The sequence below is a fragment of the Sorex fumeus genome, unplaced genomic scaffold, assembly GCF_029834395.1.
Source record: "Sorex fumeus unplaced genomic scaffold, SorFum_2.1 ptg000020l, whole genome shotgun sequence".
NCBI lineage: Eukaryota > Metazoa > Chordata > Mammalia > Eulipotyphla > Soricidae > Sorex > Sorex fumeus.
In genome coordinates, this window is record NW_026606077.1 from 8,605,001 (window position 1) to 8,630,995 (window position 25,995).

At 42.1% G+C, this 25,995-nt stretch overlaps 1 protein-coding gene across 1 annotated transcript in view; it reads right to left on the minus strand.

The window, feature by feature from the left end:
* Positions 1-25,995, minus strand: part of USP54 (ubiquitin specific peptidase 54) — a 98,715-nt gene that overhangs the window by 52,763 nt on the left and 19,957 nt on the right. Inside the window, exons 2-3 of the mRNA XM_056113336.1 lie at positions 22,969-23,512; positions 17,243-17,335 (exon numbers count right to left, since the gene is read on the minus strand). Of these exons, the coding sequence (XP_055969311.1) occupies positions 17,243-17,335; positions 22,969-23,115 (240 nt within the window). The 5' untranslated portion in view covers positions 23,116-23,512. The remainder of the gene's footprint in view (positions 1-17,242; positions 17,336-22,968; positions 23,513-25,995) is intronic.

Here is a 25,995-nt window from a genome sequence, read left to right on the forward strand (position 1 = left end):
CTACAGAGAAAGGGAAAACAGAAGAAAAGAATTACATATTTATAAATAGGCCTAACAATAGAATTGACCTCCTGAGATTACTTGAGGATTTAGAGTTACCTATATTCCTAGTCATCTGTCTTTTTATATCATAGATTAATGCTTGGCAGTAATGACACATGCTATTAAGTTGTTTTTTTTTTCTTTTTTGGTCACACCCTGTGATGCTCAGGGGTTACTCCTGGCTCTGCACGAGGGAATTACTCCTGGCAGTACTCAGGGAACCATATGGGATGCTGGGAATCGAACCTGGGTCGGCCACGTGCAAGGCAAACACCCTACTTGCTGTGCTACTGCTCCAGCCCCCACTGGCAATCATTTTTATATTTAGATGTCATTTAGGTTATTAAGGAGCCTATCTGCCACCAACCCAACTGAAGAACTTTAAGTCAGAAATGCTTCTACCTTGAGCAACCTTTCTAGAATCCAGAAGGGCTGCTGCTGAGGAAAGTCAAGGTCTTTTCTATTCTCTAACTCCTACTGAAGAAAGGCAGATTTCCCATGAGCTAGATACTCAGGTTGTCAGCACCGCGAGGCAAGACCTGGAGTAAGCTCTCGCTGCACACCAGGAGCTCTGAGCAACAGTTCTCGCCTGTGGTGCCATGGCATCAGGGTCTCCTTGTCCCAGTCCCCTCGCCTCTTCCCTAAAAGCAGCTTTCTCTCGTGACTGGGAATCGAAATGAATCCTCTGCATGGGCCACCTTACTCTCAAATTTAGTTCGTGTGGGTCCTGCCCACCCACTGCCGAGAAGCAGCGAGTGTATCGGAGATGAAGCAGCCTGCATCTGCCCGGGCTCGGCCTTGAGCCGGAGCACAAGGCCCCTCTGTTCGGCGGCACACTAACCTCTGTGTGCTCCCTCACACGAGAACAGGCTGGAACCTCCTCCTGTTCTCTTTTCGCCCTCCTCCCACCTTTCCCAGAGGGATATCCTGTTCACACCAAAGAAAGCCAAGAACATTTAGTTCAGCAGTAAGAACAGGTGGTAGCACCAATAAGGAACAAAAACTGGTATTCTTCCAACTGCTGAGTTCCATTGCAGGGAGGGAGAAAGGGCAGGAAAAACCAAACCCGGGGCTCATTTTTCTCCATGGGGGCCCTCACGGATTCATTTCATTAAACAGAGAAAACCCACTTTGGGGGCTTCTCTTTGCTCTTCTTCACAGGATGAAAATAGATAGGTCTTCCTTTTCATTCTCAGGAAAAGGGAAATTACTTTTGTCTGCAAATGATTTTCTTGGATGCCATGCAAAAGCAACAGACTTTAATGACTAAAAGCAGGTGCTTCCCCCCCATTTCTCCTGAATCAAATAGCAAACAATTCTATCCACATGAGCACATAATTATTTGAATTAGTAAAAACTGTGTTAAAAAAAAAGTAAGAGAGAAGTGCTATAAAAACAGAAAGTCTTTGTGCTCTGGCATCTACAAATGCAGCTGTCACTTAAGGGTTCTCCCCCCCCCCCCCAAAAAAAAGACAGACTTTTGTCTGTGGGCAGGGAACAACTGTTTATTTCTCTCTCAGGATATCCTAGCTTTGTATCTAAAAGAAGTCATGAGCAGAGAAGATGGGGTCAAGGAGAAAGGCTGTCACTAAATTTGATGCCGTGTGGGGCTGAGGTCTATGGAAAGTGCCCCGGTCAGCAGGCCAACTCATCCCAGAGAGGTGGCCAGCAATATACTTTGCAAAGGTCTGACACGTTTCATGCACTGCTACTGACTCAATTCTTAGGGTTTCACTGGACCTGAACTTCCCAAATCTCTCATTGTCTGGGTTCTCAGAATCATCCCTTTCTCCCACAGCTTCTGAAAACCATAGGAAGTGGAAGAAAGTGTGGCCCAGCTGCAATCCTGTGAAAGGAACGTGAAGGAAATAGTCCTTGAGGGTCCCTGACTACTAGAGAAGATGACTTCCACTAGTTTCATGTGTTCAAAGCGATGCTTAGGGCCAGGGAGATGGCTCAGAGGGCCGCAGGATACACTTGCCACGTAACTGGCCCAGACCTGACCTCTGAGACCACTCAGTCCCCAAAGTGCTGCATTGGTAGGACCATTGAACACCACCAGGTATGGCTTCCAAAGAAATTTTTTTAAAAGAATGTTGAACATTCTTTTTAAGAGGAGAGGGTATGTAACAATTGGTATTCATGAAAGAAAAACCATATTTTAAACATTTTATTACAGAAAGTTACAAATACACTGATAGACAAAATTGCACAATAAATTCCAAGTTGCTTATTATCCACCTTATTATTCTGAGGCAAACGAAAACCTTACTTATCTGTAATATTTTAGGATATGGTTCTACAAAAAAACAGAACTTTCTTTCCTTTTAAGGGGTTGGGAAGGCAAGTTTGGAGAGTTGCCAAGAATTGAGCCAAGGGCCTCACATACGGAAGGGCAAGTTCCACCAATGAGCTATATCCCCAGACCCAGAACATTTATATTGGTTAAAATATAACCATGCAATCTTTACCTCACTCAGTAAAAAGTAAAAGTAATGTCTAAGTATCACCAAATACCCAGTAAGTTAAACAGAGATCTGGGATCCAACCGTGGGGAAGGCAGAGAACATCTATTTTTAACGTTGTGCTAAAAATAGCTACCTTTTGGAGTTCTGGATTAGAATAGCACCTACAAATCATATATCATTACCTTTAAACTAAATTCAGCCATCGGGATCATAAATAATGCCCATGAGTTTAGGACTTTCATTTCACTCAGTCCATAACATACTTTGGACTCAATAATGAAGTTAAAGATGACCCTAAGCTACCTATCACAGCCGCAACAAAACAGACACCAGAAACAGACACACAGACACAAACACCAAGTCTTCAAGACACTGGAAAGACAGACAGACAGAGACAAGCCAACTTTACCAGAGGATGGTACTGCTTTCATTAATTTATTTTGGTTTTGGGGACACAGCCAGTGGTGTTCAAGGCTTACTCCTGGATCTGTGCTCACAGATCAATCCTGGCAGACTTTAGGGGACAATTTATTTCCAGGGATCAAATCGAGGTTTTTACCCCTTCAGTCTATCTCTTCAGACCAGACAATGATATTGCTTTTAGTGAGAAAATCATGAGCCAATGTTGAGATTTTATAAACTATAAGTAAACTTACTAATTATTTCTAAGATCAAATATGTAGGAGCTTATCAATTCTCATAGCATTTATTTCAAATGGCGATCAATACTATGATCACTTACTATACATGAGAAGCGAAAAAAGGAACCCTCTGTATATAGATAAAGATTCTGAAATTTTAACTTTCCCATTCAGTCATATACTCTTGAAAGAAGAATCATGATGGTCTACTATATATATATTTTTTTTTCTTTTTGAGTCACACCTGGCGATGCTCAGGGGTTACTCCTAGCTTTGCACTCAGAAATTACTCCTGGTGGTGTTCAAGGGACCATATGGGACACTGGGGCTCAAACCCGGGTCGGCCGCGTGCAAGACAAATGCCCTACCCACTGTACTATTGCTCCAGCCCCTGGTCTACTATATTTTTCCATGAAGCCATACCCCTCTTTTGAAATGTCATATAAAATTCTGAACCTCAATTTTTTTTTGGAGGGAGGCCACATCTGGTGGTACTTAGGGAAACTCTTGGCTCTGTGCTCAGGAGTGACCCTGTCATTGCTCAGAGAACTATATGTGCTGCCATGGATTTGAACTGGGGGCCCATGGCATGCAATGCCAGAATCTTACCTCCTGTACTACCCCTCAACTCTCAAAAACATCATTTTTTCCTTTAAAAAAATCTATTAAATCACTTTGAGACATAAAGTTACAAAGTTGTTCCTGATTGAGTTTCAGGCATACAATGTCTGAGTACTTATCCCTTCATCAGTGTCCACTTTCCTCCAACAATGCCCAAGGTTTCCTTCCCACCTTCTGGCCAGCCTCTATTGCGGACACTTTTCTTTTTTTCATTCTTTCTTTTAGGCACTGTGGTCTGCAATACTGTTACTGCAAGAGTTTCATGCATATCACTTTACCTCCTTTAAATTTCCAGTTCTTGTCCAGAGTGATCACTTAACACAGACTGGGAGAAATTATTTGCCCATCACTCATCCAGTAAGGGTTAATCTTCAAGATGTATAAAACACTGGTAGAACTTTATAAGAAAAAAAGATCAAACCCCAATAAAAACTGGGAAGAAGAGATAAACAAAAACTTCCTCAAAAAAGAAATCCAGGGCTGGAGTGATAGCACAGCGGGTAGGGCATTTGCCTTGTACGCGGCCGACTCGGGTTTGATTTCTAGCATCCCATATGGTCCCCTGAGCACCGCCAGGAGTAATTCCTGAGTACAGAGCCAGGAGTAACCCCTGTACATCGCCTGGTATGACCCCCCCCCCAAAAAGAAGAAATCCAAATGGCCAAAAGACACATGAAAGGATGCTTAACACATCACTGGAGAAATGCAAATCAAGACAACAATGAGATACTATCTCACACCAAAGCGACTGGCACTCATCACAAAGATGAAAAACTTTAAAGAATATGAAACTCAGGAGGTCAAGGACTCAGTGATGAGAGCAGGTGATTTGCATTCAGGAGTGCCAGATTCAACCCTCAGCAGCACATACATGGTCTCCAAGGAAATCCAGGAATACCATCACAAAAAACAAACAAAAATCAGAAAAATCAATTGTTTCTTTTGATTTGGTTTAGTTTGGTTTGGTCTGGAGGTTCACCTGGAAGTGCTCAGGGGATCATATGTGGTATGCGGGATCAAACCCAAGCCAGCCTCATGCAAAGCAAATGAAATGCCTTAACCCTGTACTATCTCTCTGGCCCACAAAACTCAGCTTAGGGGGAGAGAGATGTCTTAACTGGGGCCAGAGCAAAGTACAGCAGGTAGGGCATTTGCCTTTCATGTGACCAACCTAGGTGCCACATATGATCCCTCAAATCCCATCAGGACCAGGAGTGGTCCCCGAGCACAGAGTCAGGAGCAAACCCTGAGCACTTCCAGTTGTAAGGCCAAAAAAAAAAACTAGAGAAAGAGAGGTGGGGAAGGGATAGGGAGAGGGAGAAGGAGGAAAAGATGGCTCAAGGAACTCGAGCACAAGATTTGTATGCAGGAGGCTTAGGTTCCACAAGATCCCCTGAGCACCACTAGGAGCAACCCCTGAGCATCAACCAATCCAGGCAAACTGCCAGCTATAAAGACAACCTATGTAAGTAATAACAATGGTTAAAACTGCTCAGAATATTTGGGTGCAGTCTGTGTCCAATCTTTTTTTTCCCACCCCCTCTTAGGGGGCCTTGGCAGAGAGGTTTTGGTACTACATCCAACAGTGCTCATGGGACACTCTGAGCTCTCTACTCGGTGCTCTGTGCTTTGAGGTGTCTGGGGGACCAGGATCAGCTGTATGCAAATCAAGTGCCTTAGCCTTAACCACTACACTATCTTTCTAGCCCCACGACTAATCTTCAATAGGATTGACTTTAGAGAAAGATGAACTAGGACCAATGAAATAGTACAGGTGATAAGGCACCTGTCACATGTGGCTACAGCTGCTATGAACTTGATTCAAATCCCCAGCACCACATATAATCCCCTAAGCACCCCAAGGCTCACTGCTGAGCACAGAGTCATGAATGGTCTCTGAGCACTACTGTGTGTGGCCCAAGGCCACACACACACAAAATAATTTTAAAGGTGAAAAGAAAAGTTAACCAGGGACACAGAGATAGTATAGAAGATAAAGAGGTTTGCCTTGATTCCTGGGACCACATTGCTGGGGGGTACTCCTGAATACAGAGCCAAGAATGGTCCTTGAGAACTTTGGGTAAGCCCAAGAACCTAAATCTCTCCCCCTATGGTGCCAAAGCATGTAGGAAACTTGCCTTGCACACAGCTGACCTGGGTTTGATCCCTGGCATCCCATAGTCCACCAAGTTCCCTGAGTCCACCAAGAGTGATTGCTAAACACAGAGCCAGGATAAGTCCTGAGCACCTCTCAGGATATGGTCCCAAAACAAAACAAAATTAACACCCCCCCAAACCTCTCACCCCACAAAAAAGGAAAGATTACCCAAAAGTTCATATAAATATTGTCACATCCAATAGGTACACAGAATAAGGAAGTTGGTACCTGCATTAGACAGGCACCAACTACTGTGCAGACTTCGTATTACTAAAATTGCCACGTACGTGCAACAAATAGAAATGCCCTGGTTTGAGCAGGCCCAGGGCAGAGGCTGCTCAACAGCCAGGAGCACACACCTTGCACGCAAGGGGACAGGTCTGATTCCGAGCATCGCATGGTCCCCAAGTCACCTCCAAGAAAGACCCCTGAGCACTAAACTTGATGTATCCCATGAACACTGCTGGTTGTGGCCCCAAAACCAATAAACAAACCAACAAATAGAGTTTAGAATAAAAGGTTTACTCCTCATTCCTAGAGGGCATACTAAAAAAAGGACAATGAGGACCCTTATGTTACTATAATCTATGAAGTGAGTTAATGATAAATAATGGATAATTTCTTATGCCACTTTACTCATGGTCTTTTATGTTTCACTACTCAATAGAAATACGCGGTATATGTTATATCACATACACAAAACAATATTGAGGGGCTCAAGAGGAATGCCGCAGTGGCTTGCCATGCGTGCCTTATAAGCAGGTGGTCTCAGTTCAAAGTCCTGGTAGCCCACATGTGCCCAGAAGATGCCTGTAACTACTGTGTGAGACTGGAAGTTTGCTGTCTGTGATCCCAGTGCCACAAGTGATTTTGGGATGTGTAAAAAGCACAAAAAAGGCCAAAACTCTCTGTGAGAACCATAGCTCAAGAGAGCCACAAGCAACCACGGCTAGGAAGTGTGAGCCCAGAGAGAAAGGGCACAAGCACTCCAGCGAAAGGGGTGTGAACCGTGTCGCATGTCCAACATTGTGAGCTGAGGAGGCACTGTCAGGCACCCTGTACGACCCCTGTCACCACAATAACCGCAGCAACAGTAAAGGGGTGGAGAAGGGAGGGAATGACAAATCAATCTGTGTATAAATGAAAATTATTTCTAGATTTTGAGGGATTTGTTTCCTGGGTTTTCAAACTTCCCCACTGCCAGGTGGGTGAAGGACAAAACACAGACATTCCGCCCTTCAGAGGAGGCATTTCGCTCTCCAGGACACTCACCCTCCAGGACACCTTATTTACCAAAAGCTATTTAATCCGTTCCTATGTCCCTAATACCACCATTCCTTGGGTCTTATGTCTTTTTTTTTAAGAAAAATCACCAGTTGGAATTTGCTGTATTTTATCAATCAATGTGGCATTCTTTGTTGCCTATAACAAAAAACACTCTGTCTGACATCCTGGCACTGCAAAGCCTCTGGTACAATCCCTGGAAGGAGAACAAAATCTCTGCGGCCTACTAAGTACAGAGGACGGATTTCCTCCCGTAGACAGAAATAAATAAATAACCGAAAACCAAAGTAAAATCTTACCCTGGAGGCTGAGGGTGTATGAGAAGACTCAATATAATAAATAAGAGTTCTAAAATAAATTAATAAATAAACGTGCTCTGGGTTATAAGCATGATGACAGTTTAGGTGAGAAAACAGTCACAATACAGAGAAACAGAGGCTGGAGCCATAGCACAGCAGGTAGGGAGTTTGCCTTGTATGCAGCCCACCCAGGTTCAATTCCTCCACCCCTCTCAGAGAGCCCAGCAAGCTACCAAGAGTATCTTGTCCACACAGCAAAGCCTAGCAAGCTACCCGGGATGTATTCAATATGCCAAAAACAGAAACAACAAGTCTCACAACTGGTGCCCGCTCCAGCAAATCAATGAACAATGGGAGGATAATGCTACAGTGCTACAGAGAAACAAATGTGGGGTTTTCAAAGCACAGGGTAACTAGTAGACGAGTGTGAAAGACACCATGGTTCAACGTGAGCAGAAAGCGAGATCTGTGATGTATCATGGTGATGCAGCTTGTGTCTGTATAATTTGCATCCAAGGCTGAAATTACTTTAGGGACTTAGAATCAAGCAACACAAGGGAAAATAACACATTCTACAGCACCTACAGAAATAGATTTTAATCAATAATGTCTAAAAGCCCTCAAAAAGCAATTCAATTCACTAGAAAGCATATGCTATGATACCTAGTGAAGATCATAGAATCAGTAATGATATCCATAGAGAAGAAATATTAAAAACCAAATAATGAGAAGAATAAGGCTAATGCACCTTAACAGCTGGTTCAAGATAAAGTGAACCATTAGGGAAAGAGTAGCAATACATATCTTTGCTAGCTAGATTTGGAAGGGCAAATCTTTTCTCTAAACATCAAATTAAGGGAAAGCAGCTGGCTAGCTTCCGATTCATCTCATACCATGTTTGTATTCCTTTTTTTGTCCTAAGACTAGGCACTAGAGCTAAATAAACATACTCTCTTAATGTACAAAATTGGCAAATTCTTATAGAGCACTTCAAATTTAATTTGGAGTTTATTGCTTTGAAAAAAATCTGTAAAACAAAATTTTCATATATTAAATTTAGCATTAGAGATTTCACGGAGTACTGCAATTCTTAGTAACCTTATTAATTTTGCTAAATATCACTCTAATTTTTTAGTAAGAGAATTTTAAGAAAGACATTTAAATATACAGAATTACATCTGAAACTGGATACAAAAAAGTTACATGTAACAAAGTTAACCATAGGCAACCCAACATCTGTTCCATCCATACAATCTAGGCCTTTCCACTTCCTTCAGAAGATTTTTTTTTTTTAAGTAGAAGCAGAGTCTCCTTCCCCTGCGACTAGCTGTCCTCACCAGGGCCCCTTGGAGGGGAGCGGGTTGAGTTTCCCTCCCCACCCCGACCAGGGATCCGGCAGCCGAAGACCTCCAGAACCAGCCACCACCATGCTGAGACCACTCTCCACACGCATGAAGGTACTGGCAGAGGAACAAAGGCATGTGGGTCCCTCCCGTGGCTGAGATCTCCAAGCCTGCTCGGATTGGGGCTGAGCATCCTCCGCCCAGATCCTCCAAATTCCAGTAGGCAGGGGTCACACCCACCAACTGGCCCCCTGGCGCCGTGTAATCCCATCAGTGACCAAGACCCAGAGACTATAAGACCCAGCTCCTGGAAGCGCACGGCCGCAAATGCGGCCACGCAACACCTTATTATCTCATTCTTACTTCAGACAAAATGGCAGGCTTCCGAATGTAACCTGCCCACACGGCAGAGTCTGGCAAACTCCCCATGGTGTACCCAATATGCCAAATACCAGTAACAATGATGGGTCTCATTCTCCTAAACCTGGAAGAGCCTTTAATATGGCACTTTTTAAAAAATCTCGGGCTAGGACAAAGGAGGCGTTACTGGGGCCTGCTTGAGGCAATCGACGAACAACAGGATGGTCGTGATCGTCATGATCGAAGTAGAAGCAAACCTGGTGATTCCTGGGGTACTACCAGGTCTCTAACAGTACTTGGTGGTGCTGGGGACATGCCATGACAGAGATTAAACCCAGGGCTTCACATACGCTAGGTATGTGTTCTAGCACTGATGTTATATTCCCAGCCTCCCTCAGCAAATACTTCCCACCATCAATTCCACAATCTCTCTTTCCTGCCAGAGACCTCACCTTTTCCCTAACTGAGGCATGAAGGCACAGTCAGTTGGTTTACTAAGATTTTTCACAATATAAAAAATCTCTACTACATGAACAAGAGTGAAAAAGAGGCATACGAAACAGACAGAGAAAAGAAAAAAGGAGAGTACTTCAAACTCAACTACTTACACCTCAAAAACTTATAACCATGCCTCCGGATGCTGCACCAGGCTGTTTCACTCGGGGCATCCCAGAGGGGGGCGGGTGAGATCCCTCCCCGCCTCAAGGGACCCAGCTCCGGCAGCCGAAAACCTCTAGAATACAACTGCCCCCATGCTCGTGGTTGCGCTCCACACGCTTGGGCCGAGCCTCACCCACGAGTGAACTTTTTCCTGGACTGCATGACACTTCATAGGACACACCCGACCCATACTCCAAGAGTATTGTACCACATCTGATGGGATTCAAAGTAGGAGGCAACCAAACTTAGATGGAAATATTATATTATTTCGGTTCTACTTTGGAGCAGGAATTGGGGTTCGGGATGGAAACACCCAAAATATGGTGGTGGGAAGGTGTAATGGTGATGGGATTGGTGTCTGAATATTAAATGTGATCAAATATTGTGAACTACTTTATAAAATAAAAAAATTAAATAAACAAAATAAAATAAAATAAAAGGAGCATATTATCCAGAAGTCCTTTTGTTGGCAATGCTAGAGATCAAATCCAGGGCTTCACACATGAAAGGCTAGTGACATACTGCAAGCACTGTGACTATAACTGGAGAAAGGGGCAGGGGCGGGGGCGGGGGTGGTTTGGAAACAACAATAGTACAGCAAGAGGACAGAGCAGGTAGGGCGGTTTGCCTTGGACATGGTGGACCCGGGTTTGATTCCCAGCATCCCTTATGGTCCCCAAGTACCGCCAGGAGTAATTCCTGAGTGCAGTGCCAGGAGTATCCCCTGAGCATTACGGGTGTGACCCCAAAAGGCAAAAAAACAAAACAAATCAACAACATCAACAAAAAACAATACAACAGCAAATAGGGCACTTCACTTGCGTATGTTCCCCAACCCTGCCAGGAGTGATCCCCAAGCACAGAGTCAGTGTACCCTGAGCACCACCAGGTATGGCCTGCTCCTCCCACCCCAGCAAATAAACAGGAGAAAGAGAAGCAAAGCACTGCCACCTTCCCCCAAACTCACTGTAATCATGCCAAATATTATTAGAATCAAGCAATCAAGAACCTAGCTAGACATCGTTTTGCAAAATCCTCCTAAAGATAAATCTTTGAAGTAGAGTTCTGAAGGGTGAATACAGTTGGCAAAATGGGTGTATTGTTATTTCATTTATTGTTGTTACTATTCTGTGAGCCAAGGAATTCAAGTAGTGAATGACATCTGAAATGATCAGCACGGCACGTGCACCATTTGCTATCTTCACTAAAACAGAGAATGCCTGGGGAAGGGGAGGAAGGGAAAAGAAGGTGTGAAATTAGTTTTTAAAATGTCTATAATGATGCGTTTTTAAATGGTTAGGAGACCACTGGGAGCCGTTCAAGATTATAAGAAGGAAGTACCTTCCAAAATAGCACTCCAGGGCATTCTTACATTAGGACAAATGAAATAGAAGATGTTAGAGAGAGGCAATTTAGGGGCCTGGAGGGAAAAAAATAGTACTCTCTTTTCTACCAGAAAGGGCAAGAAAAGTGATACTTCAAATATCACTGACCAGAGAGAGGCATAAGATAAAATAACACCAGGGGCAGTGTGTGTGCACGTGTTTGTGTGTGAGAGTGTGTGTGAGTGTGTGTGCGCGCAAAGTCAGGAGTAAGTCCTGAGCACGTATGGATATGGCCCAAAAGCAAACAATAACAGTAAAAAATGAAATGAGTCAGAAAGAGCGGGATAGACACAGAAAGATTGCATTCATCTGGGGAACATAAAGCAACAAAATGGGAGACTAACACCCAAGAGTGGCCGAGATGAGTACCAGGAATCTTGCTCCATGACGTGGAGGCCAGCCACACGTGCTAGGGGAAAAGGAAGCTCAGATAGAGAAGAGAGCACCAAATGAAGGGTGTTGGGAGGATCCTCCCAGGGTGGGAGAAGCATGCTGAAAGCAGACTATAGACCAAACATGATTGCCACTCAATGTGTCTCTTGCAAACCACAGGATCCAAAAGGAGAGAGAGATAACAAAAGGGGAATGCCCTGCCACAGAGGCAGGGTGGGATGGGGGAATGGGGGTGGGAGGGATACTGGGATTAGTGGTGGTAGAGGATGGGCGCTGGTGGAGGGATGGGTACTTGATCACTGTATAACTAAAACCCAAGCACAAAAATTTGTAAGTCTATAACTGTACCTCATGGTGTTTCACTAATAAAAAAATAAATAAAAAATAAATAAATTCACAAATAAAAAAAAGGAAACTGTGATAGAATTCGGGCAATTTCCATGGTCTGTCTTTGTACTTTAGCAGTGCTTTCTAGAACAACTCCAGTATTTTTATGTATTTATAATAAAGGTCATTATACCAATCAAGAATGTGAGGCATGTTTATTCTAGGGAATAATAAAATGTCCCTGTGCCCAGCAGTCTAAAGCTGGGGAAAGCTAATGATGAGCTGAGTCGCGCTAGTTGATCACCTCTCACTCCGTCTCTGAAAACAGCCACTATCCTGAGATGGGTGAGGGTCATTTCACTGTTCTCTAGTTTTATCATATATATGCAACCTTAAGTCATATATAACCTTAAGAGGCCAGAGAGATAGTACAGTGGGTAGGGCGTTTGTCTAGTATACAGTTGATCCAGTTTCAATCTCTGGCATCCCATATGGTCCCCCAAGCCTCCCAGGAGTGATTCCTGCTAGAGTGCAAATTCATACGGAGAAATAAACCCCCACAAATAGCTAAAACAATCCTTGGGAAAAAGAATATTGGGTGGCATCACCTTCCCCAACTTCAAACTGTACTACAAAGCCATAGTAATAAAAACAGCATGGTATTGGAACAGAAACAGACCTGTGGACAAATGCAGCAGAACTGAATATTCTGACACTGACTCTCAGTACATGATGACTTAATCTTTGATAAAGAAACAAGAACTGTAAAGTGGAGCAAGGAAAGCCTCTTCAACAAGTGGTGCTGGGCAGACAGCTACACGCAAAAAAATGAACTCAGACCTCTTACAAATGCCAACCACAAAAGCCAGATGAAAATGAATTAAAGACCTCAATATTAGGCCTGAATCCATAAGGTACATGCAGGAAAATGTAGGCAGAACCCGCAACGATGTTGAGGCTGAAGGCATCTTCAAGAATGAAACACCACTGACCAAGCAAGTGGAAACAAATATAAGCAAATGGGACTGCATTAAACTAAGAAGCTCCTGCACCCTAAAAGAAACAGTGACGAAAATACAGAGAGAGCCCACGGAATGAGAAAAATTATTACCCAATACCCATCAGATAGGGGCTTAATAGGAGCTTTGTGACCAGGATATACAAGACACTGGTAGAATTTTACAAGGAAAAAACCTCCAATCCCATCAAAAAATGGGGAGAAGAAATAAACAGAAACTTCCTCAAAAAAGAAATATAGGGGCTGCAGCAATAGCACAGTGGGTAGGGTGTTTGCCTTACATGCAGCCGACCTGGGTTCAATTCCCAGCATCCCATATGGTTCCCTGAGCACCGCCAGGAGTAACCCCTGTGCATTGCCAGGTGTGACCCAAAAAGAGGAAGCACTGTAGCACTGTCTTCCCGTTGTTCATCGATTTGCTCGAGCAGGCCCAGTAACGTCTCCATTGTGAGACTTGTTGTTACTGTGTTTGGCATATCGAATACGTCACGGGTAGCTTGTCAGGCTTTGCCGTGCGGGTGAGATACTCTCGGTAGCTGCAAAGGCCAAAAGGAACATGAAAAAATGCTCTACACCACTAATCATCAGGGAGATGCAAATCAAAACAACAATGAGATATCATCTTACACCAGAGAAACTGACACATCAAAAAGAACAAAAGCAAATAGTGCTGGCATGGATGCAGGGAGAAAGGGACTCTTTTTCATTGTTGGTGGGAATGCTGACTGGTTCAGCCTTTTTGGAAAACAATATGGGCATCCCTCCAAAAACTAGAAATGAAGCTCCCATATGACCCAGCAACACCACTTTTGGGAATATATCCCAGGGAAGCGAAAAAGCACAGTAGAAATGACATCTGCACTAGTTTGTTTACTGCAGCACTGTTCACAATAGCCAGAATCTTGGAAACAACCCGAGTGCCCGAGAACAGATGACTGGTTGAAGAAACTTTGGTACATCTACACAATATGCAGCTGTTAGAAAAGATGAAGTCATGAAATTTACATATAAGTGGTTCTACATGGAAAGTATCATGCTAAGTGAAATGAGCCAGAAAGAGAGGGACAGACAGAGAAAGACTGCACTCATCTGGGGAATATAAAGTAACAGAATGGGAGTCAAACACCCAAAAATAGTTGAGATAAGTACCAGGTGGTCTGCTCCAAGGCTTGGAAGCCGGCAGCACATGCTGGGGGAAAAGGCAGCTCAGATAGAGAAGGGAACACCAAGTAAAGGGTGTTTGGAGGACTCGCTCGGGATGCGAGATGAGTGCTGAAAGTAGCCTATAGACAAAACATGATGACCACTCAATACCTCTATTGCAAACTACAATACCCTAAAGGAAAGAGTGAGCAAAGGGGAATGCCCTGTCACAGAGGCAGGGTGGGGTTGGGGGATGGGGTATGGGGGTGGGAGGGCTACTTAGGATCATTGGTGGTGAAGAATGGGCACTGGTGGAGGGATGGGTACTTGATCATTGTATAACTGAAACCCAAGCACAAAAATTTGTAAGTCTACAACTGTACCTCATGGTGTTTCACTAATGAAAGAAATAATAAATTTTTTTAAAGTATAAAAAAAATTAAAAAATAGTAAATACTTGAAAAGGTGAGTTTTGTTTCACTGATGGAAATTATACTGTAAGTTTGAAGTAGCCAACTTTCTGACTATTAAGAATTATGTAAAAAAAAAAAGAAACTTTGGTACATCTACACAATATGCAGCTGTTAAAAAAGATGAAGTCGTGAAATTTGCTTATAAGTGGACGGACATGGATAGTATGCTAAGTGAAATGAGTCAGAAAGAAAGGGACAGACATAGAATGACTGCACTCATTTGTGGAATATAAAATAACATAATATGAGACTAAAGGCTAACACCCAAGGACAGTAGAGACAAGGTCCAGGAGGACTGCTCCATGGTTTGGAAGCCTGCCTCATGTGCTGTGGGAGAAAGCAGTTGGGATGTAGAAGGGACCACTAAGTTAATAATGGTTGGAGAGACTGCACGGGATGGGAGATGTGTGCTGAAAGTAGACTAAGGACCAAGCATGATGGCCTCTCATCATCTGTATTGCAAACCATAATGCCCAAGAGTAGAGAGAGAGTAAGAAGGAAGGTTCCTGCTACAGAGGCAGAAGGTGGGGTGGGGTAGGGGTGGTGGGAGGGATACTGGGAACACTGGTGGTGGTAAATGTGCACTGGTGGAAGAATGGATGTTCGACCTTTGTATGACTGAAACTCAAGCATGAAAGCTTTGTAACTATCTCATGGTGATACAATAAAAAAAATTCAAAAAAAAAAAAAAAGATGTGATCTAAGTGTCACAAATTCCAAAGCCTCCATTTTGGGACCAGAGAGAGAATGCAGGGATTCAGCCACAACACATCAGTCTAATTTCTGGTACCAAGTATGGTCTTCCAAGTGCTATAGAAATTATTCCTGAGCAGAGAGTCGGAAGAAAGCCCTGAAACTGCCTAAGCACCCCGTCCCACAACACATAAAAAAATTTTTAACTCGGTTTCTCTTTATAAAGATATCTGCCTATGCCAGTCAAATGTTGCCTGTGCAGATCGAGATAGACAAAGAACTAGAGTATGTGCTTTTCATGCTGGAGCCCCAAGTTTGATGCCTGTTATTGCACGGTCCCTCAAGCTCTGACAGGTATATCCCACCCACCAGGAAAAAAAAAAAACAGCTTTGGGGAGATACCAAAGAGATAGCAAGTACAGCGGGTATAGGACTTGCAGTGCATACAGTCAACTCGGCTCAATCTCCTAAACCCCTCCAGGAGTGACACCTGAGTCCAGAGCCAATGGAAATCCCAGAACACCACTGTGTATGGCCCCAAAACAAAACAAAAAGCTTGAGAGAAGGGGCTGGGGAAAGAAAGAAGTGGGCCAGAAATGACAAACGACCATAGTAGATGAGGATCTGGGCAGTCTGGTGGTGGTAAAGGTACAGTATTTTGTATATCAAAATCATAAATGTTAATATTATTGCTACCTAAACTACAGTATAAACTTAAGATTGAAAACAAAATTTAATACTGCTGAAAACAGGTCAAATAATTGAAAATTTTAATCAACCAGCTGATAAAACTGTCAGTTTTCGTCAGAATTCCTACACTAAGAAGCAACTAAGTTAAACATAAAATTATTATTTCCAGGTAATCCTGAGACAAACCAAGAATTATGACTTAACGAAACTGCAATATGATTCTGGAAGCTTACTCAGCAGAACTGAAGCAGACCCATCCAGAGACAAACAATACACTGTAAATCTGGACTAAGGAAAAACAGAAAAGCCATGTATAGGAAAAACAGCTAAACAGATAAAGAGCAGGCTTCTTACGGGTATCTAACTTCTAACTACAATCCTCATCAGCATACACAGAAATGTCTCACTTGAAGTCATTTCTTGAACTTTAAACAAATCTATTTTATTTTATTCAGAAACAGAACAACTTGGTGACTGACAATGAGATAAAGAACTGCTAATCTACTAAATCTGGTCAGAGAAAACATTAGGAAATGGAGAAATGTAAAATTTTTAGTAGTGGTTTTTCAAGAAAGCAAAACTGTGGTTTTTCAAGAGAGGAAAACTTGTTCAATTTAGTTTTACAAGACAACAGTTAATTCCATTAAAAAACATCTTGTTCATGAAGGGATGGGTGTTAGAACACTGTATGAAGCCGAAACATGAACAACTTTGTAGCATTAAAAAAAAAGAAAAAAGAAAAGAGATCTTGCTCAGGGGCCAGGGCCATAGTACAGTGAGTAGCGTACATACCCCACTTGTATTTGGCTGACCTGGGGGTGGGGGAGGTAGGGTGTTGATCCCCAGCATCCCCTATGGTTCCCTGAGCATTACCAGGAGTAACTCCTCAGCACAAAGCCAGGTATAAACCCTAGGTGTATCCTCTCCCCAAAAATAAACAAATAAATAGACAAAACACCTTCCCGTTTATTCTTCTAATGAAAATTTACATTTTTATATAAATATGAATAGAATCCTATGTCACAATAAATAAAGATATCTAGGGAACAGTTCACAAAACAGAGTATCCAAACCAAACAGTAATTGTTAGAAGCAAGCAAAATGAAACATAAACTTCTTTTACACTAAGCTATAAGCTTGTAATTTATTAAAAAATTCCTTAGAATTATCCTGATAACCAAACCACCTCCATATTGATCCTCTGGCAACTTAACTGGAGAAAGAAACAAATCTGAAGTATTTACCTTGAGAGCACAAAAGATGCAGGAATCCCCCATGCACTTGTGAGTTGTAAGCTGCCTAAAACTACGTCGGAAGATGTCCAAGTGCCATAAAACCTGGCAAAAATGGAAAATGCTTCATTATTGTATAAAAAATTACTAATTTTAAGTTCAGAATTTCAACAAACATAAATTATGATTATAATAGATAACTTCCTTTTTTTCACTTTTTTTTATTAGTGAATCACCGTGAGGTACAATTACATACTTACAAACTTTCATACTTGCATTTCAGTCATACAATGATCGAGTACCCAACCCTCCACCAGTGCCCATTCTTCACCACCGATGATCCCAGTATCCCTCCCACCACCCCTTCCCCATCCCCCCTCCCCACCCTGCCCTTTTGTTCTCTCTTTCCTTTTGGGCTTTGTAGTTTGCAATAGAGGCATTAAGTGGCCTAAGTGGCCATTGTGTTCGATCTATAGTCTACATTCTCTCCCAATCTGAGTGGGTTCTCCAAACACCCTTTACTTGGTGTTCCCTTCTCTATCTGAGCTGCCTTTTCCCCCAGCAAATGCCTGCTTCCAAGCCATGGAGTAAACCTCCTGGACTTTGTCTCTAATATTCTTGGGTGTTAGTCTCCCATTCCGTTTACTATATTCCACAGATGATTGCAATCTTTCCATGTCTGTCCCTCTCTTTCTGACGCATTTCACTTAACGATTCTTTCCATATTGATCCACTTATATGCAAATTTCATGACTTCATCTTTTCTAACAGCTGCATAGTACTCCATTTTATAGATATACCAGAGTTTCTTTAACCAGTCATCTGTTCTTAGGCACACAGGTTTTTTCCAATTTTGGCTATTGCAAACAGTGCAGCAATGAACATACAAGTGCAGATGTCATTTCTACTATACTCTTTTACCTCTCCAGGATATATTCCCAGAAGGGATATTGCTGGGTCAAATGGGAGCTCAATTTCTAATTTTTTGAGAATCATCCATACTGTTTTCCAAAAGGGCTGAACCAGTCAGCATTCCCACCAGCAATGAATGAGAGTCCCTTTTTCGCCACATCCGTGCCAACACCAGTTGGATAACTTCCTTTTAAAAAAAAATTTTTTTTAACTTATTTTTGGCTTTAGGGCCACACCCAGTGGTGATCAGGCAGTATTCCTGGCTCTGTGCTCAGGGATCATTCCAGACAGTGCTCAGAAGACCACATGAGTGCTGGTGATCAACCATATTGACCGCATGCAAGGCAAGATCTGCCCATTATACTATTTCACTAGCTCCAAAAGATAACCTTTATTTTCAAGGGGGAAAAGCTCATTTTTAATATGTATACATTTTTACATATGTATACACACAATTTTATATATATACATTATACATTATATACACTATATACCTATACAAAATGTCAAGGAAAATGTGAGGTTTCTAACGAATGGGATAGATGACTATATTCTTTGGGAAAGACAACCATCTGCACATAAAGGTAGGTCACACAGAACACAGGGTATGACATATACCAAATGAGGCCCAAAATAGGAGATGCATGAGTTAAACTTGAGAGACTGGCACACATCAAAAAGAACAACCTGTGTCAGCATGGATGCAGGAAAAGGTATCCCTCATTCACTGTTGGAAGGAATGTCTACCGGTCCAGCCTCTTTGGAAGACAATATAGACACTTCTCAAAAAACTAGAAATTGAGCTTCCATATACATACCAAGCAGTTCCACTCCTGGGAATACATCTAAGGGAGCGCCCAAAAACATAATGCAGAAAAGATCTATGACTTCTATGTTCACTGTAGCACTATTTACAAGAGCCAAAATCTGGAAACAACGTAAGCACCCAAGAACAGATGACTACATAAAGAAACCATAGTACATCTACATAAGGAAACTCTATTCAGCTGTAAGAAAAGATGAAGTCATACAATTTGCCACTACGTGGATGGACCTGGAAAGTGTCACTCTGTGTTAAGTTAGTCAGAGGGAGAGGGACAGAAACAGAATGATCTCTCAGATATGTGGAGTATAAAGAAACACAGTAGAGGGGCTGGAGCGATAGCACAGTGGGTAGGGCATTTGCCTTGCACGCGGCCGACCCGGGTTCGATTCCCAGCATCCCATATGGTCCCCTGAGCACCGCCAGGAGTAATTTCTGAGTGCAGAGCCAGGAGTAACCCCTGAGCATCGCCGGGTGTAACCTAAAAAGCAAAAATAAAAAAGAAAGAAAGAAAAAAAAGAAACACAGTTGAGAATGAAAAAGAAAAATGAAAAGTAGGCTTGGTCCTGGAGGAGGGGTAGGAGGGAATAGGTCAGGGAATGATACAAGCTGACCATGGTGGAGAGAATGGTGGGGGACAGGGTACTGAAAGAAGGTATAAAATGCCTACCATAGAGATAGGCTGTGGGGCTGGAGGGAAACTGGGGACACTGTGGAGGGAAGTGGACACGGGTGAAGGGACAGGTGTTAGAATATTATGCACCTGAACTGTCATGAATAACTCTGTAACTTTGCAATTCACTGTGATTCAATAATTTTTCTTTTTACCCACACCTCCCGCTTTAAAAAAATTTTTGTTCAATAATTTTTAAAGCTATAGTTTGTCATTGTTAGATTTTTCAATTTTTTATTTTTAAAGTTACCATGCTATTTTTCTCAATTTTTAGATATTCTGTTGACCTTCTCACCATAATTTTAAAAAATGATGGGAACAAACATATTCATGACCCTGAGATTCGATGATAAGAAGGGTGCTTTACTTTTAGGATTTTTCTCTCAAAATCTCAAAATGTCATTCTAATAATGAGAAACATCGAATAAATTCCAGTGCTAGGAGATACTACAAAAGACTGGCATTCCACGAAACTGCTCAACCCATCAAGAAAAGGTAAAGGTAAAGTCCCTCCCGTTGATCGTCGATTTGCTCGAGCGGGCCCAGTAACGTCTCCATTGGAGACTTTGTTGTTACTGTGTCTGGCATATCGAATACTCTCGGTAGCTTGCCGGGCTCTCCGAGAGGGGCGGAGGAATCGAACTCGGGTCGGCCATGTTGGCCGCTTGTAAGGCGAACACCCTACCACTGTGCTATCGCTCCAAAACTGTCTAGCCAAGAAGAGCCAAAGGAGACACAACATGTAAAAGGTAATGAAGCACTCTGATAAGATCCTGAGGCAGAAAAAAATTACAGTGAAAAACTAAGAAATGCAAGTAAACTATAGATTTTAGTTTAAAAAAAATAGTACACTATAAAGAATGCCTTAGGAAGCTTCTCTTGCTCAGGAAACATTTAAATGGCATCATAAACAGAAAAATCACTCTACATCTAGAGTCCCAGTTCAGAGCATATTTCTAGAGCTTTTTATTTGTGTGTCTCAGGTATAAACTATTAAAGTTCTTCAAAATAGATGTAAAGAGAACATATATTAGTAAACAGAACTTTTTTAAAAGGAATATAACAGGGCAGGAGGGAAACTAGGGACATTGGTGGTGGGAAGTGTACACTGGTGAAGGGGACAGTGATGGAACACTGTATGACTGAAACCTAATCATGAACAACTTTGTAACTGTGTATCTCAGGGTGATTCCATCAAAAATAAATCAATGAACAGGAATAAAGATTTCAATGCAAAAATAAACAAATTTAAAAGAAGGACTATAACAGACTTAAAGCACAGCTTTTATATTGTTAAATATTAATTCATAGAAACAATTATTTTTAACTTCACAAATCACACAAATCACAAATCATCCTGTTATTCGTCGATTGCCTCGAGCAGGCCCCAGTAACGTCTCCTTCATCCTAGCCCTGAGATTATATTCAAGGCTCTTTAGGAGAATGAGACCCATCATTTTTAACTTATTATATAAATATTCTAAAACTTCATAAATAACTCAGCTTGAAAATATGGACACAGAACACACATATGGAACATATATGTATATTTCTGTATGAAATATTCCTATACAGAAACATACATGTGTGTTTCATATGGCACTGAGAATTAGAAAGTCAATGATATAGTATTGTTTCACCTGACAATAGAGATATAAAATAAGTAAAGAAACAGAATTATAAAACAAGATTTTGACCAGAAAGGGAAAGAATACACAAACCCTTTATTTAACACCCAAATTTGCTAGTTTCTAAATTATAAATGTACTATCAATTAATGTAAAGTTGCTAAAAATATATGTATTTTATAACATTTGAAAAAATCAAGCAACCCAATCCATCTATAAGAAATATGTCATATAGTTACTTAAACCTTTTCTATAGGCTTAACAGCATAGGAGTTTTTTAATTTTTTCCAAATTTCTTTCAACGAGAGGATGAAACTTTTATTACATAGAAAACTTTAACAAAACTCTTACCTTTATATAAAGAAACTACCTAACACAGTTTACTACCCAAATCTTGTGAATTCGTGTTGAAAGATTTTACCACTTTCTGAGCAATATACATGAAGTTTATAAAGGCCTAAGACTAGGAAAAAGTGGCCTGAGAGCAAGCGCAAGGGCTAAAGACAAGCTTTGTGTGTGGGAGACTCAGGTTCGGTTCCCCATAACCCACACTTCCCTGAGCACTGCCAGGTGTGGCAAAAATAAAACTAAAATACAAATCTGAAAATTCCTAAATTCAACACTTTTGATACCAAATACATTGTCATATGTTTTTCTCTGCTGGCAACTTATTTTCTCATTATGTTTGAAAAATATAAAGCTAATCTTTTACTTGCGCATAATTACCTCTACTCCACTAAGCAGAAACTAGAGCATAGTAATTGCTTGAACGGCAGGCCAAGGGTAATGACCCTAACACACGATGGTCCTGTGCAGAGTAAGCAGACAGGCTGGAAGCACTGAGACCCTGAGCTCACTAACGTGGCAAATGACCACAGAGGGAAACAATCGAGGAAGCAGGACACTAGCACTTGGTTAAGGGTGTATGCAGGTCTGATCTGTAACACCACATCAACTCCCAAACATCACTGGCTGTAGCTCTAAGGCACCTGAGAATCTCTGGTGTGGCTCTGGAGTTCCCTCAGCACAGCTGGGGTGGCCCTGGTGGGCCCCGACATCATTCGGATGGAGCAGCACTCATTCTCCAGCCCTTGCACTGAACTGCTGGTCCAGTGGGTCAAGCATTGCCAAAACAGTTCCAGAGCCCCTGGACACTACTTGGGAACGCTTTTCTCCCAGCCACAAAGAAAAGGGAAATCTCAAGTACATAATCACCTTAAGGGAATTACTTTCCACTAAGTCTGTTCAAGCATATCTGACTGATACCAATCATGAGGCCATACAGGAAAGTTCAAAGGAGGAAATAATGAAGTAACAGCAAGACTGGAAGCCATTCAGTGAGGATGCTAAGAAAAGACATATCATGAGACAAAAAAAGAAACGTGAGAGTCCGTGACTTGTAGAAAAAATGTTTGTTTCCTATACAAGAGGAAAGTAACAAACATGCAGGCTGGGAAGAGGAGAGGGGTAGAAAATCATTAGACTAACACCCTACCTGCTGTGCTATGGCTCCAGCCCCACAGTTTTGATTTTTATGATCACTATTAATCTTCCATTTAAAAAAAAAAACTTGTCTAAAATTGCAGACAACTTGAAAAAAATATTTGAGGTTACTGACCTTGAACAGAGACGGTCATATATCTATATCTAGATGATCAGAAATGAAAAGTCCAAGTTCACCAAAAAGAAAGTTCACTCTTACCTGCAGGGCACTATTGAGGAAGCAGCTATTTTGCCCAGGCTGGTTGATGAGGCCTTTGCTAGGGGCAATAGAGGTTGAGCTCCGTGGAGTAAACATCCCTTGAACATTACCACGGCCCCCTGAAAAGTAGTTTCTTTTCCAAGACATTCTTATTCACATTTAGCCTGAAAAAACACAGAAGAATTGCTTTGTGGAGAACGTTTCTATTGCTGAAATTCTAAATAGAAAGAGGATCCAGAATTCAGTGAATTTTTGCCGAAAGATTTGGAGCTTACAACTTTTCAATGATAAATATAGAAGGAATTTGGGTATCCTTAAATCCACAGGACCAAGCCGACTTTCACTTGCTCCAAACAATGGAAAATTTAAGGTCTGATATGAGCGGGAAAAAAATCCTTCAATGTTGCCTTTTTCTACTTTTCTTGAACTGTCTCCAGAAGATCCCGAAGTAGCTGAAATCCTCAGGTCCAACAGCATCCAGGGATCAGGGTAGGATGTGTTCTTTATGTTTGTTTATAATGCTTCTTCTGGGAGAGTTCTTCAGCTGCAAGGAGAGGCAGACAGATAAGAAAGAATCCATAGCAATCCACCTTGCCTTCTATCATCATTCTCTGAAGTAAAAACTCAGGTTCTAAGCAGCTGACAGTAGTGTCCACATCTCTAAGAAGCTTATTTTAAAGAGTTTTACTGTTTTTGTTGCTGCTTTTAAATATATTCCACACATCTATTACTCCATGTAGAACTCAGAGAATTTCATCTCCTCTTTTCCTCTGTGACTAGAATAGCCAGCTATGCCAGAGAGCTTTAGCAGAAAGAAAAAAAACCAAGAGCTTGCATCACTTAATGACTCTCCTGGCTTTGTGCTGTTCTGCCAAGATCAACGTTGCCTCACCTCTCACTATAAATGTGAAACCTTGGCAAACAATAGGGAAAAAAACAAAACACAGCCCTAACAACAAAAAGAGAAACACTCCAGCCAAAAAGCACGGGGAAAGGTATGACCAACTTTATCCTCAGTTAATACTGAAATTTTATAGAAGAAAGTTGATCTGGCAAGATTAAAAACAAATGCAAACTCAGGCTAACAACAACAACAACAAAACAACTGAGTTAGCGCACACCAAAACTAGGAGTTCGAACAGTTTCTTCCAGATACTGTTAGTAAATAAAATTTCAAAGATGTTTTACATACTGGTGGTTATAAAAAGTTGTTTAAAGATAGGAGTCAACCATGGCTTGGAGGCCAGCCGCAAATGCTAGGGGGAAAGGCAGCTCTGATAGAAAAGTAAAGTAAAGTAAAAGTAAAGGCCCTCCCGTTGATCATCAATTTGCTCGAGCGGGCCCAATAACGTCTCCATTGGAGACTTTGTTGTTACTGTGTTTGGCATATTGAATACGTCACGGGGAGCTTGCCAGGCTTTCCAAGAGGGGCGGAGGAATCGAACTCGGGTCAGCCTTGTTGGCTGCATGCAAGGCAAACGCCCTACCACTGTGCTCCAAATAAAGGGTGTTGGGAGGATCCCCCAGGATGGGAGATGCATGCTGAAAGTAGACTATAGACGGAACATGACTGCCACTCAATGACTCTTTTGTAAACCTCAGCACCCAAAAGGAGAGAGGGAACAAAAGGGAATGCCCCGCCAAAAAGGGGGGATGAGATGGTGGGGATGGGGGGGATGGATACTGGGATCATTGGTGGTGGAGAATGGACAGTGGTAGAGGGATGGGCACTTGATCACTGTATAACTGAAACCCAAGCACAAAAATTCATAAGTCTACAATTGTACCTCATGGTGTTTCACTAATAAAAATTTAATAAAAGATAGGAGTCAAGAAGTTTCTGCCTGCAGACAAGGGCCCTCTATAGTACCTCCTGTCTGTGGCAGTTGGGTGGTCCTGCCCACCTTGCCCCTATGCTCTCTAAAAACTTCCCCTAACTCCTGGCTTTTCTGTCTGAAGGCAGAACAAGCAAAGGGTCTCAAGCCATCTCCCTCCCAAATCTGACTAAAGGTTTGGATGTTGTGTTCTGCGTTTTTATTTTCTGAAATTAAAATATGTAAAAAAAAAAAAAACACACAACCATGAGCGTCAACTTGTCAGTCTCTATTCTGAGTAAAAGTGACCCATTCCAGAGGAAAACCCATGGTGAGTAACTTACAATTTCTTAACAAGCAACCCAGGAGAATGAAATTTTCTCCTGCACTATTTGCTTATTTCTCTTTTTTTTTGGGGGGGGGGGGCGGGTCTCACCCGGCAATGCTCAGGGGTTACTCCTGGCTCTGCACTCAGGAAGTACTCCTGGCGGTGTTTGGGGGACCATATAGGATGCTGGGAATCGAACCAGGGCCGGCCGTGTGCAAGGCAGACCCCTACCTGCTGTGCTATCGCTCCAGCCCCAGTATTTGCTTATTTCTTGGCATGTTTTCTTTTAACAGAGGACATGAGATATCATTTGGGTAACAAATCACTTAATCTTCACAGTATATATGAGGGACTTATCAGAGGCCATCCATTGGCCAACACTAATTTTCAACTAATTAAGATGCTAGTGAGGAAAGTCACAGAGAGCCAGTGGGTAAGGCACTGATTGCCTTGCATGTGGCAGACCCCGGTTCTAGCCCCGGCGCCATTGAGGGTTCTCCCTAGCACTGCCACCCATGATCCTTTAGCAGAAGCCAGGAATAAACCCGAGCACAGCTGGGTGTGGCCCCAAAACAAAACAAAGCAGAAAACAAGCTAGTTAGGCAACAAGGAGAAACACCAAGGCAGGAACCTTCTTGCAAAGAAATGCTTCTGAGCTTTCACTTCAAGTTTTCCTATAAGGTTGCCATAGCCACACAAGGAAAAAGAATTGAAATGTTAAGTGCTAATTTGGTTCCTAACAGTTTCCCAAATTTCTCCTCTTCTCACCATCATCATATAAACTACCTGGAAAATGTTAAGTGCTAATTTGGTTCCTAACAGTTTCCCAAATTTCTCCTCTTCTCACCATCATCATATAAACTACCTGGAAAATTAAAAATGCTC